We start from the raw sequence: 14,493 nt of genomic DNA, 5'->3' as shown, positions 1-14,493 counted from the left end.
TTTTGGGCCAACTTTGAGCCCAAATTTGAGTGGGGCTCACACGTTTTTTGGGGTGGGTCCAAAGAGGTGATGTGTTCCTTGCCGGTAAAGATAGATTGTCAAAACCATTTATGAGTGAAGGGGAAGTTGACGTCGTTTTCAGGTTTGTGGAATGGACAATTAAAGAATAAAATATAGATTTTCTTATAAGGCTTGTCCCACATTGAAACTTTAAGAGAGCTTGTGTATGTATATAAGCTCTAGGTGGACAAACTTAGGTTGGGCCCCAAGGGGCACTCCAAGTTTGTAGAAAGGAAGAGTTATAGACAAAGTGAGCCTTGACTCAAACCACCACACGAGCGCGCGCCGCCGTCGCTGTTTGCCTGGCCAGGCCGGGTTCGGGTGTGAGGTGTGGGTTGTTGGTCTGTTCTAATATTAATTTATTTGAATTAATTTCAAATTTCTTGCAGGAAAAATTATTTTTTCTAAACAAAATTAATTCAAATTTTGCACCAAATTTGAATTCAAATTTTTTGTCCATAGCAGTGCTTTTCTAGTTCTATTTCAGCAAGTTCAAACTGTTTTCAACCTGTTGCATCGGACAGATTCAGTCGTGTTCCAGACAAATTTAAACAATTTGACAGTTTGACTTTTGCATTTGTTCAAACTGTTTCGCAGCTGTTCCATTTAAATTCAAACTTGTACCTGTTCGGTCCTATAAAAGTAGAATCTTTCCAGCAGATTTATTCATTCTAAAATTCCTTTGCTTGCCTCTCATTTGTGCTCTCTTTGCATTATTCTACATATTAGTTTTTTAGGAAAAAATTCTGAGAGTATATAACACAGGTTCTAGTTCGCTGTACAAATTGTTTGGAGTGCTATTACAATTTGTGAAGATTATTATATCTTGGGAGATAGACGCCATTTGTCCGTAAGCACCGAAGCGGAGCGAATCTGTCTTAAGAACAGAGTGTCAGAAACTTGACTTGGTCTAATTTTGTCCTTATTCATTTTAGTAAAATAAAATTTGTTTGATTTGTTTCATGTTTATTTATTTTATGCAGAAGATTGTTCCAACATAAATTAGTGAATCTTTTTTTTTTTTCCTCAGAACAAAATTTGTCTATATAACCCAACAAGACCGCCATTAGCAAATTCTTCCACGACAAACAACACACACTTGGCAGAGCAGTTGGGATATGATTTCAGAGTATCAAATATTAGCCATTAAATTAATTAATTAAGATGGCAATTTTCCAAGGAATTCTGTTGCTTATAGTCATATTATTAGTACCAATGGCTGCAGCAGCTACAGTAGTTGGACTCGGAGGAGGAGCAGAAAAACAACATGCTGAGTGCCTACCAACAAGTTGCAGTAATCATCACAGCCCTGAAATCCGATTCCCTTTCCGGCTCAAAGGGCATCACCCCAAAAACTGTGGCTATCCTGGCTTTGATCTTTCTTGCACTCCTCATAGCAAATACCCTGTCCTCGAGCTTCCATTTTCTGTCAATGTTTTTCTTGAGAATATTGACTACACATCTCAGACCATATATATATCTGACCCCCATGGATGCTTCCCACGACAGCTTCCAAACCTCAACTTATCTGCCTCTCCCTTCCAATTCCTATCAAATTACGACTACTACCTCGACGTTAGCTTCATCAATTGTTCCCAGACACAGGATCAAATTTGGATTAATCAGAATCGGATTGCTTGCCTTAGTGACCGGAGTCACCAGGTTTATGCCATCGATTCTATGGGGTTGTCCGATATTTCTTGCACAAAGATGTACAACATGTCAATTCCAGGTGAAATTGTTGATTATAATTATGGCCCCATCACATGTGATGATCTTCGATTGAAGTGGAGTAAACCGGAATGTGGGAAATGTGAAGCACGAGGCAAGAATCACTACAGGAAAAAGAGGTTTAGGCGGCGTTTTTTTAACGGCGCATTTTTAAACGTCACTTTTTTTTTAACATTTAACGACGTTTTTTAAAACGTCGCATATTTGTTCAACAAAACGACATCGTTTAATAATAGGAGGCGTTTGAAACGCCTCTGAATGTATTGTGCCTCACGCGCTTGGTCTCCTCTTTTCAAAGCCTAATTTTGAATCTCAGACTAAGACCCAACTTTTCGAGCTCTCTCTCTCTCTCTCTCTCTAAATCTCAGAACGATTTCGAAGCTCCACCGCTGTCTCTCTTTCTCTCTCTAAATCTCTCTCTCAACTCTCTCTAAACCCTTATCAGAGCCATTCAGAGATTCATCTCAGTGATTTCATCACAAAGATTCAGAGCGATTTCATCTCAGTGATTTCATCGGAGAGATTCAGATCGGTCTCCACCATCTGCACCATCGTCTACATCATCATCTACACCATCGTCTCCTAAGGTGAGCTCCACCGTCTCTCTTTCTCTCTCTCTCTGAAGCTCTTCCTTCCCGTCTCTCTCTCCGTTTCAGTGATTGATGAGTTGTATATGCTCTAGTTAGCCCCAATCCAAGATTGATCCATATGAGGTTAGGGCCCGTGCTAAACAGGTTGTGCAAGATCAGCGCCGTCTGAAGGTTGGTCTTCCAATCTCAGTTTTATCGATTCTTCTCTCTCTCGATCTCTCAATCTCTCTCGATCTCTGTCTCTCTTGCACAATCTCGTTATATGCGTACACATTATCTGTATTTTTTTTTGGATAATTTTTTTTTTCTCTTAAAAATCTCTCTATACAAGTATATATATGAATTTATATATGTATTGATTGAATAATCATCCTTTTTTTTGCCCTGGCTCAGACGAAGGGTCATCTCCTTTTCATCAAACACAAGATGAAAAATCTGACAAAATAAATTTCTCACTTTGAACAACATATTGATTGGATTTCCAAGTTGATGTAGATTGTTATTGTGACTTGTATATATATATAGTTGGTGGAATGTTGAAATTTGAGAACTTCGTTATTGTTTATGAACTACAAATAACTCATTTTGGATCAGTTGGAGTTGTAGGAGAAAAAGGGGCAGATGAATGTGTGGGTTTAACTGTTTCTGATTTAATGAAGTAACTGTTGAACATGATCTTGCGTTTGTCTCATTTTTTCTCCTCCAAATTATTTATTTCTAGTCCTCTCACTGCCACTAATACTATCTCATATTTGAGTTCATGGCCAGTAACCCCGTATATTCATTGTGCATGCCACATCTGTATCTGTTACTAACTGGACTATAATCTTCTGTAGGTCACTATGTTGTAATATGTGGCTATGATGCTATGACAGATGAGTTTGAGATTAGAGATCCAGCGAGCTCTGGGTACGTCACTTGTTTTCCCTCTCCTTTAAACATCACTATCCACAAACATTCGAAAAAACAAAAAACAGAGCTGCCTCTTTTTTTTAGTTCTTTTTTTTTTTTTTTTTTTTCTTTGGTCATAAGAAGATAATTAACACCTAAGCATGTTGATTAAGTAAAAGAGTTGTGGAATCCTTTAGTGAATGCTTCTTGATGTGTGTTAGTTAATTTGAGAAAATACAGTGAAAAGGTTGGAAACTAGTCTTTTTCTTCCCCAGGATGTGTGTCTACACGTGCATGCACATTTAAATTTGAAATGTTTTGGGTCCATTTGAAGAAATCTAGTAAGTGTGAAGCTTTGTGCGAAATCTCATTAAAAGAAGCATCTTAACCAGAAGTTCACTATGTTTTGAAACTTTACCATGCCATAATGCACTGAGTTTTACAATTTGTGCAAGTCTTTGCTTGAGCAATTGGTTTTGTTTATTGTAGTTTCCACTTTGGATGATTGTGCAGGAAACATGAGAAGGTCACATCAAAGCGCCTAGAAGAAGCTCGCAAATCCTTTGGAATTGATGAAGATCTTCTCTTGGTAAATTTAATACATCTTCATAAATTATTCACTCTAGAGGGTATATCTTAAAGGATGGGATCTTCCTTTTATGATCTCATATTGTTTGAAATGTCTTGCTGGCTATATTTTTGTTATCGTGCATTGAAGGAATGGGAGCTATATTCATTTGAAAAGTTATAAAGGATGATACTGCAGATTTTCACTTTCTAAAATTCAGTGTGGCTGCCTAGAAAAGGATAAAAGGCATGAAAAATGAAGTAGCTATTCTCATGTTAAATACTTTGACATTTGTCGTGCCATCTTGTTAAGCGCTACGGGCATGTTCTTTGATGAAAAATGATAGTTGGGTAGTGTGGATCCTGATAAGTACTAGACACTAACTACTTGACTCCGAATTTGGAATAAAGGTATTTTGGTATTTCCGCACTTGTGACTTGTTGCCCTGTTTTAATAACCTATGTTAGGAGGTCGTTGTGAGGAATTGTTACACCTAACCAAGATCAGTGAAAGATGAAACACAAATAAGAATAAAAACAAGAATCTAATCAAGCACACAAGAACACAAATTTACGTGGACTCCAAACTAGGGCCACGTCCACGGCTATTAGGTCTTTGTTCCTATTTTTCTTTTTTCTTCCCCTTCTTTTTATATGTATTTGTTTTCTTTGAAAGTACTTGAAGGAGGAGTGTCTTAAAAAACTAAAAAAAGCACCAACAAGAGAAGGTTGTTTTAGTGAAAATGAGAATTGGCAGCAGCAGCTGTACAAATGATTGCATTTCCCATTTTGGATTGTCCATGCAGATATCTTTGGAGAAGGGAGAGAATCAGAACACCCATTCGGTACAGCTCTCTTCGCTCGTCACTTTTGATAGATGACATTCTCGTATTTTGTTTACTCGTTCATCCATTCATTACATATATATATATCATTATTTGTCGATGTATAATTTGCGCCTGTAGCCAATTTTAGTGTGAACTTATAGGATAATAATCCCTGTATTTAGGTGTCCATGTATGTCTTAGTTCAAATTATTCAACTTAAATAATAATCGTATCTTTTTCTTTGGTGTCAAGAAGAACATGATTGGTTCTAGTGGATTAGATGATGATATACAGAACAATCATAAGGGGCTCCCATAAACTCCTAATTTTCAATTTCACTTAGTTATTTCTACAATATTTTAAGAGTTAGGAATTTGAAGGCATCTAAAAGCCCCAATGTCTTTATTTTGATTTTTGGTCATTTTGGTTGATCTTTTTAGTATTAGTATTGACAATTTAACAAATTCATTGAGTTTTCATTTATTGTATTACCACTATACCAATTATTTATTGGTTGATCTTTTTAGTATTAGGAGAATCCATGCACAAATGGTGGTAGTTGGCTTTGTTCCCAATGAATATTTGGTAACCAAATTGTTGATATTGTATGCAAAGGCAGGGGATTTAGTAACTGCTGGCAGTCTGTTCAATGAGTTGTCGAGGACTACCTTAATTTCATGGAATGCAATAATTGCTGGTCATGTGCAAAATGGTCTTGTAGAAATGGGATTGAGTCTTTATTATAAGATGAGACAGAGTGGTTTGACACCAGATCAGTACACCTTTGCATCAGTCTTTAGAGCGTGTGCCACTTTAGCAACATTGCAGCAGGGCAAGCAAGCAAAATACTTCGTTGTTTGTCTTTGCATTATCAGCTGCTTATATGTATTGACCCTTTCTCATCTATAAAAATTATACTAATGCCCTATTCTAAAGGTGGTTTTTGAGTGTGAAAGTATTTTTCTTATATTGGTGAAATTCTGAACCCTGTGATCAATACTGGAAAATTGCTACAGATTGTTATTGGTTTATGAATTGAAAATTTGTTGCATTTCCAGTGTTGAATGGACCCAATACAATAGTGGCTATATGATTGAAATACATGAAAACTTTCTGTGTAGTTGTTTTGTATTAATTATGGGAACTACATGTTTATCCTCATTGCATGTGTAAAAATCTCCATTTCAGGTTGCAGCATCCATGAAGAAGGGTGTTTCTAAATGTCACACTAATATGTTGATAATTGATGCAGATTGACTTGTCTTCCCACATTGTTAGGGTTTACTTGACTTTGAAGGTACTACTTTAACATGACTTTGAATGATTTGAAGAATACATGGTCTTTATTTCTATGAATTTATTTCCAGTCGTGTTGGTTATTTTATTCCTCTGCCAGGATTTGATAGAAGGTTAATATGTTGATAATTGATGCAGATTGACTTGTCTTCCCACATTTGATTTTCTTTGCATCTAGTATGTTGGGGCACCATACTCTTGTGATATCAGCTATATGAACCATTTCTTGGGGCCTGAGGTTTGTTCCTATTTTCTTTTCAATTTTTGCTTCTTTTGAACATCACAATGTATGTTAGTGGAATGATGACTCCAACACATCTCCGAATCTGATAAACATATTTTGGTTTGATTTGAAAGTCATGCTGAAAGTACTATATGGTTTTATTCTTGTTTTATTTTTAGAAATGGTTCTTTTTTTTTAAAAAAAAAGAAAAAGACAAACTGCAAATTCTGAGCATGACAAGTCAACTATTGGTTTTGGCAGCATTAATACCCAATCAGGTGGGAATGTCATGCCTGGCAATATGTGGAGACTTGATGAAGAAATTGTCTTGCAGAGTACTTCAGCTGATACTTCAACCCAGCAGCAGCAATCTGCAGGTTGATTTCCCACCTTCGGTATGCTCTCAGATAAGGTACAAGTATCAATATTGTGCAAAGCATTAAGTGTTCCTTCATTGCTTGGTTTGCTATATACGTGTAATTTTATTCTGGATTTTTAAGATCCCTTAACATTGCTTTTTTTAATTTGAAGTTATAGTGCATAATGTGATGAATTGATAGCAATCTTTTAGCATAATGCTTCTTTCTTGTTATTAATTTCCTCAACTATTTTCCAGGTCATGTATGTGTTCCAATTGATCCAAACCATTTGTGAAGAATTCAATCCTACAACCGTACCAACCCAATCCAGAAAGATCACTGATGCGGCAGAAAAGATGAAAGAAATGGTGGCAAAAATTGGATTGATGCCACGGCAGGAAACGATTGTGAAAGTAGTCTCTACAATGCGAGCAAACAAAGATATTTGGAGAGCAGTTGAGATGATTGACTTTTTGGAGAAGGCAGGGTTCCCTGTGGGGTTTGAAAGCTACGAGTTAGTGGTTGAAGGGTGCTTAGAGTGTGGCGAGTTTGTTTTGGCAGGGAAGGTTGTAATGGCGATGACAAGAAGAGGGTTTATACCATATATTAAGGCATGGCAGAAGGTAGTTGAGGGGCTGGCTAGTGTTGGTGAACAGGAGCTTTCCTCTGCTGTGAGGCAGAAGTTTGTAGAATTGAAATCTTAGCTTCTTGAAAATCATTTGGGTGGTGTGATTATTGTGAGAATCATTTAATGTTACCGTCCTTCCCACGCTGTGCAATGTATGTCATTTGGTGAGTGTTCAATGTTCATCATTTTTCAACATCACAACCAAAGAGGAGATGGGATCAATATTCCATTATTTAATTGAGTAAGAGATTTACAGTTCTGTACTTTTTGAAATCTTCTAACAGTTTCTGTAATGTAAATCCATTTTCTGGGACATTATCATGTCAGATTTCATTAGTGTATGGACATATAAGCTGAAGCTTTGGTGGACTTTAATGATGGCTCTTTTTTGATTTTCCCTAAATTGTTTATTCGCTTCTAGTAAAGCTATTACTACATGACCTCTATATGCTTTCAAAATGTTCGCAGCTATGGGTTATGTTTGCGTTTGACAACATTGATTAATGACATCTCACCCATCTTTTTTGTGCATCCACTTCCACCAATTTTCAATAGCCTTCTGTGGTAGAATGACGTTGCGTTGGTCAATTTTCTTATGAAGTGGTGACTGAGACTACAAGGAGCTGTTTAGCCTGTAGTTGTTAGAGATTGGACTCCAGCATGCACCTTTCTTCTACAGGTAAAACTTTGTCATCTTGGTACTTGTAATTTAGTTTTGATCTGGTTCAATCTGATTACAAATTTACGACCAGTAGGTGATTGGGAACATAGGGTCTGTTTTGTACTGTTCTCATTTTCGATATTTTTGTTTTTTGTTTTCACTTTTCGTGTTTTCAGAAACAGCACAATAAAAAGTTTGAAAACATCCATAGTTTTCGTATTTATGAAAAACAATTTTTGAAAATTCAAAAAATAACTTAAAATTGTTTCCCAAAAATTTATTTATTTTCCTCCTCTTCTCGAAAATAGTTTGTCTGTCAATTTTCCAAAATGAATTTAGTGTATTGTAGGTTGGTGCTATTAAATACATTTGAATTCTGCATATCGTGTGAGTTGATTCACTCCATCTCTCCTCCGCATTTCTATAGCCATTGAAGTCACACATTCATTGCCATACTAAATGCACTGTAATCTTAGGTAAAACTTCATGGAGTGGGTGCATAATTTTTCAGAGAAAGTGAAGAAGTTTGGCCATCTTGGATTATAGTCTTCTTAAGCTATTTTATGACAATCTTCAGCTGACACCAGTGGCTGATATCTGTTGTTTAAACCACTTCTATAATTCTGGGAAATATCCCTTTGCACAAAAAATGGTCTTTTTAGTATGAATTCTGAATATCTCTTGACTAGCAGACCTATTTTCATTTGTGTTCATGGAAATGTTTGGCAACAATTGTACATGAATACCAGTACTACTTGCCAATATTGAGTAATCAGCAACTGCAAACCCATATAACTTGAGTCAGCAACATCTAGTTCATTCGTAGTTGATGCCAAGAGAGACATCTAGTTCGTTGTTGGTGGACCCAACTTATTCCTACTTAAGACATAAAAATAATTATCCTAAGGAATTTAAGCCAAATTCCATCATTCAAGTGCATGAAAGCTAAATTTCATCAATAAGGTGGTTCAAGCCTTGACAGGGTAGCTGGTCGATGTTGGGTTTGGTCTGGTCTGCTCTGTTGTGTTTATGTCTTTCTTCTACTCGTCTCTCTCTGCCTTCTCGTTGCCATGTCTGCAGAGCTTAAACTCTCCCAATCGAACCGTATCTTTCGCCCTAATGTAACTCCCCCCCTCCTCTCTCTCTCTCTCTATATATACATATATGTGTATTTATTGATTCTGTAACTAATTTCAGGAACCACTTGAAGGCAAAATCATCACAAAGCTTCCATCTTCAATCTCCCACAACGGGATTCGCCTCACTGTCAATGGATCAGTCACCTTACAGGTTCTAGTTCTCTTGTTGTTTCATTTTCTCAGCTTCCAAACAAACATAGATTAAGCTGAAACTTCATATTTATATATTTGTTTAGGTCCGTGGTGGATCAGCTGGAGTGATCGAGTCTTTATATGGTGTTCTCAAGCCTATCCCAATTGTGTAAGCCATCTCCATTTCTCCCTTTTTTAATATCATTAACATTAGGATAAATACGAGTAATTTTTAAGTGGAATTAACAGTTAAAAGAGCAAAGAAAGATGAATTCTTTTAGTTATGAACATAGGGAAGAAATTCAAAAGCATGAATTTTTCAATTGATTGATTTTATTAACACTATGCCTCAATATAGGGAATTAATAAAAGAAAAGAATTATAATTTTAGAATTTTGATACATCAATATCAAGGACTGAAGAAATTTAAAACCTCAATTCAACTGATCTGATCCTAATGCTACAAGAGTATGCATTGAAGATTGTTTTGTTAATATAGGTTTTATTTCAAGAGTTTTACTAATAGAAATCCTTTCTTGGGTTGGCATCTAAGCTGATATTTATTAAGAACTCTATATTTGGTTGGTTGGAGTTGATGATTGAAGTATAAGATGGTTCCCATGTTGATTAGAGTAATTTTTAGAAAGATTTATGTCTTTGGCTTAGGCCTTGTCAGGATGGTTCCCATGTTGATTAATCATGAAACTTCATATTTTCAACAATGCTTATTGGATGGTGATACTGCTGCCACATGTTATCACCCTTGCATCCAATATTTACTCCTTGGGGAGGTGTCTTGTCAAAAAAAAAAAAACTAAACTAAATTTGGAAAATCCGAATAATTCCTCATATCTTTCCATAGTTCCCTCTTGTAAGCAGAAACATAAATGAACTTTAGTAGAATAGATAGTTTTCAGAATAATAAAGGATAGTCATACATGAAGAGCTCAATATGTGTAAGATACAAGAAGTTCAAGGCTATGTGTGATTCATCCGAATATCACATATTTCTATAATAAATGAACAATGGTCATTTTCTGCATCTGGGCTGTTTATATGTATAGACAGTGTGTGATCTGCATATTAATTATTTCTTCTATGTACACTAATTGTATTTATAAAAAAAAAAGAAAAAAGACACTAATTGTGGATTGTTAAATGCACCTAATTAAGTTTTTAACTTTCAGCATCTAATCTTGTTTCATTGAAGACAAGTTTGTATTTACTCTCAAGAACTGCAGTGCCTTTTGTTTCTATTTTCCGGAGGCTCAGTTATGCTATATGTAGTTAATATTTACATAGTGACCCTTGAATTAAGGTGCAATTCCAAAATCCCTGTTTTGCTATTTTTGTTTGTGATCAAGTCAATAATTGTGTTTTTTTTCCTTTGTTATCTATGCATGCAGGTTAGGTTTAATGTTTGTGGGAGGCCTAGTTTTGGCGTATGCTTCAGAACACCTGGGGATTGGATCATTTTTGAGAGGTTTTGAAGAGCATATGTTTCTTATGCTGATTTTCTTAGGCTTGTAAGGAAAGCTAATTTTTTTTTTGAGCAATTGACTCTCAACATGCTGATTTTCTTAGGCTTGTAAGGAAAGCTTATTTTTTTTTGTTGACATGAAATGTATGTTTCTAGGAAGGATGGTGAACAATGTTATGTTATTGTTGCAGGAGCATGTTGAAGTATTCAAGTATTTAATCAAATTTCGATCTTTAAACAATGTTATGTTATTGTTGCTATTTTACAGGTATATTTTTAAAGTTAAATATGACAAATTAATAGATTAAAAAAAAAAAAAGAAAAAAAAAATCTATTGCGGCGTTTTTCAAAACGCCACCATAGTTGTATTTTTAAAATAACAAAAAGCTATTACAACGTTTTTGAAGCGTCGCGAATGCCTGTGTGACGTCATGTGACCGTTGGCTGCCACATTTAGCGGCGTTTTTATAAACGCCGCCTATACTAAATTTACGACGTTTTTAAAGCGTCATATACTTACAGCGACGGCGGCGTCCTCGGCGTTTGGTGGTAAGCATCACTAAAGGAATTAGTGGCGTTTTTGAGACATATAGCGGCGTTTTTAAAACGCCGCTAAAAGTCATTTTTCCTGCAGTGAATTGTAGATTCAAGAATAACAACAACAGCAATAGCAGCAAAACCCAATTATTATTCAATGGATCAACTGAATGCTTTGACAAGCCCAGACAACCATCTATGGGTATTCCTCTACTCTAGCTAGTTTCCACCTTCTTACTTCAAGTTACGATTATTGTATTTTGTTTACCATCTTATCTCATCTGTAATTATTGCGTTGGCTTTACACTGATGATGTTGTCTTCCACCACAATTTTGAATTGAAATTCGGGCCTACGTTCTCTCCAGTTTGGATCTGGAAATCCAATCCGAGTTTCGGATGTGCGCAACGTCGGTAATTTTACAAATCAGTGGTTTAGATTTTGTTTACCTATTTAAAACTCAACAGTATATCCAAATAAAAAAATTTAATCCAACACCCTCGTGCTACAAGATCATTTTAGCTTCAAAGCCCTTGTTTTGTTTTGATCTATTGAATTACCTAGTCTTGTTGATTGTGGGAGGATGATAAAGTCTTGCCATATAGATTAGGTTGTGTGGTTTTTTGTTAGAAGTTGTGCACCCAATGGAGCATGCGTTGAGGTCCAAACTTGATTTAAGCCTATGTTAATTGCTGATATAGTTGGACTAGTATATGAGAAGGTTTAACCCTATTTGGATATTTGATTGTATCATGTCAGTTTCTTTTACTTAGTTTATTATGAATTTACAGTAATTTTTTTTAATTATATATATATATGTGTGTGTGTGTGGAATTTAAGAAATCTTCAAACTTTTACAGGTGCATTGACGAAACTAAAGCTTGCAGGTGAAGTGGTCTATCCCCTCATAATTTCAATTGTCAACGAGGAGGTAGAAATTTACTAACATGGTCTATTATGATTCCAGGGGCAGTCCTAGGTCCAACTTTTCTTCTTGTAGTTGTCATTGCAATATATCATGGCTGCAGATCAAACAAAATGAAGAAAGCGGATCAAGTAAAGATTGACAAATTTTTGGAGGATTACAAAGCTCTCAAGCCTGCAAGATATTCCTATGCAGATATCAAGAAAATAACAAATCAATTTCAAGACAAAGTAGGCCAAGGAGGTTACGGAATAGTGTACAAGGGCAAGCTTTCCAACGATGTTCATGTCGCGGTCAAGATACTCAACAATGTGAAAGGAAATGGGGATGAGTTCATCAATGAAGTGCAAACAATGGGTAGAATCCACCATATCAACGTTGTTCGCTTGGTGGGATATTGTGCTGACGGATTCAGAAGAGCTCTTCTTTATGAGTTCTTACCAAACAATTCGCTTGAAAAGTTTATATCCACTAATAAAGAGAAGAATTCACTTGGTTGGGAGAAGTTGCATGACATTGCTCTTGGCATAGCTAAAGGAATTGAATATCTTCACCTAGGGTGTGATCAACGAATCCTGCACTTCGATATTAAGCCTCACAATGTCTTGTTAGATATCAAGTTTACCCCAAAGATCTCTGATTTTGGTCTAGCAAAATTGTGTTCAAAGGAACAAAGTGCTGTTTCTATGACTACTGCTAGAGGGACTGTGGGTTACATTGCACCCGAAGTGTTCTCTAGGAACTTTGGGAACGTGTCATACAAATCAGATGTTTATAGTTTTGGGATGTTGTTGCTAGATATGGTTGGAGGGAGGCAAAATACGGTAGCACAAAACATGAGTGAATGTTATTTTCCGGAATAGATATACAAACGTTTGGATCAAGGGGAAGATCTAGGAATACAAATTGAGGAAGACGGGGATGCGAAAATTATAAGGAAACTAACAATTGTGGGACTTTGGTGCATACAATGGTACCCAGTGGACCGACCATCGATGAAAGTTGTGGTACAAATGTTGGAAGGAGATGGAGACACTCTAACAGTCCCCCACAGTCCATTTGCCTCCACAAATCCAATGCCAACGAGGGGAACAACGGGTGGGAGAACTTTTGAGAGTGAGTTAGAAGTAATTTCTGAATCTGACTGAGAGAATGAATTAGTAATATTTTTCTAAGAAGTTGTTGACTATATAATAGGAATTAATCTTATGGTTCTCACCAATGAGTGTATAATTAATTGTTTATCAATGTATTACTATAGCCTTTCAATACTACATCTTGTGCATTGCCTTTGTATTAATAGTCATCTTACAAATGGTGCACTCTATATCAGAAAGATTTATGTTTTCGTATCGAAGTAGTATCAGAATGCATATCACCAACGGCCAATCTACGGTAAATCTAGAGAATGATTCAATCGCGAGCTCATCGAGGAAGGCGATGATGGTGGGTTTGAAGTCTCCAATTTCAACCCTCATCAACAATCAAAATCAAAGAAAAAAAGTCCTATATTTCAACAAAATGCTAAATATTTGATTAAATAAAAAATTCTTAAAAATCAGAGCACCAACCGGTCTCTTTGTTCACATCAAATTTCATCATCGTCTTCATCTTCCTTTTGAATCTTCTTTTTGATTTCTGATTGCTTTTCTTGATCTTCTTGTTGAATTAATTGGAAATATTTATTAAAAATAAACACTTGCATATATCCTATTAATTAGACTTATTTACTCATTAATTTTTTTTTTATTATTTTATTTATATATTACCTCTTGTTTTAATAATAAGAGTTTTTTTTTTATATATATATTCCGCATTTGTAAAATGATTATTTAATACTAATAAATTATAAATACTTAGGAGATATTGACTTTCATTTTGTGAGTTTTGATTTATTTTTGTTTTATTTGTCTTAGTTTCTATTGACATATGACTTGAAAAGTAATTAGTTGAATTATATTTTGGATAATTTATACTTAAGACCCTTACACTTTTACCAAATCCTTGCTTTAGGCTGTCAATCGTAATAGTCAATCTTACTTTCACCAAAATCTCATTTTAGCCAATCGTAACAGTCAATCCCTTATACTTTAAATCAAATTTCATCTACTGTTAATAGAGCTAACGAAAATTAGAAGTAGAGGGACTAAAATGAGATTTTGATAAATTTGTAATGATTAAAATGAGATTTTAGTAAAAATGTAAGGGCGCTAATAAAAATGTCAGATATCTTTCAAATGACAAATTTTATCAACTTTGTGCGATAACTTTCAAAAATATTTTTGACTAAAAGGATAAATTATAATTATAGTCCTTAAAGTTTAATACATTTTTATTTAAATTCTTAAAGTTTCAATTTTGTCAATTAAGTTCCTAAAGTATTAAATTCGAATCAATTTAGTCCATAAGATAATATTAAAATAGAACATAAGCTAAAATGATAGATAA

At 35.2% G+C, this 14,493-nt stretch overlaps 1 protein-coding gene and 1 pseudogene across 6 annotated transcripts; both read left to right on the top strand.

Annotated features, from left to right (window-relative positions):
• The first annotated feature begins 1,093 nt into the window (after positions 1-1,093).
• Positions 1,094-13,341, top strand: LOC145797592 (rust resistance kinase Lr10 pseudogene; annotated as a pseudogene).
• Positions 2,151-10,982, top strand: LOC114283740 (uncharacterized). Of its 6 annotated transcripts, XR_014337393.1 has the most exons (10): positions 3,227-3,290; positions 3,786-3,861; positions 4,646-4,684; positions 5,855-5,963; positions 6,101-6,200; positions 6,447-6,597; positions 6,802-7,413; positions 7,728-7,851; positions 9,031-9,123; positions 9,209-9,248. XR_014337393.1 is itself a non-coding variant. In XM_082882118.1 (7 exons), exons 3-7 carry the CDS (start codon positions 3,250-3,252, stop codon positions 10,632-10,634), a joined length of 399 nt encoding a protein of 132 aa, XP_082738244.1. In that variant the 5' UTR covers positions 2,151-2,378; positions 2,478-2,552; positions 3,218-3,249; the 3' UTR covers positions 10,635-10,982. The 6 variants fall into 6 exon arrangements, 3 of the variants coding, with proteins under 3 accessions (XP_082738244.1, XP_082738243.1, XP_082738245.1); XM_082882118.1 differs by lacking the exons at positions 4,646-4,684; positions 5,855-5,963; positions 6,101-6,200; ... (1 more) ...; positions 6,802-7,413; positions 7,728-7,851 and adding exons at positions 2,151-2,378; positions 2,478-2,552; positions 10,511-10,982 and having other exon boundaries at positions 3,218-3,290; positions 9,209-9,273; XM_082882117.1 differs by lacking the exons at positions 4,646-4,684; positions 5,855-5,963; positions 6,101-6,200; ... (1 more) ...; positions 6,802-7,413; positions 7,728-7,851 and adding exons at positions 2,164-2,378; positions 2,474-2,552; positions 10,511-10,980 and having other exon boundaries at positions 3,218-3,290; positions 9,209-9,273.
• Positions 13,342-14,493: the final 1,152 nt, after the last annotated feature.

The sequence above is a fragment of the Camellia sinensis genome, chromosome 8 (assembly GCF_055761805.1).
Source record: "Camellia sinensis isolate YWXY chromosome 8, ASM5576180v1, whole genome shotgun sequence".
Classification (NCBI taxonomy): Eukaryota; Viridiplantae; Streptophyta; class Magnoliopsida; order Ericales; family Theaceae; genus Camellia; species Camellia sinensis.
This window is presented reverse-complemented; position numbering and strand designations above follow the sequence as displayed.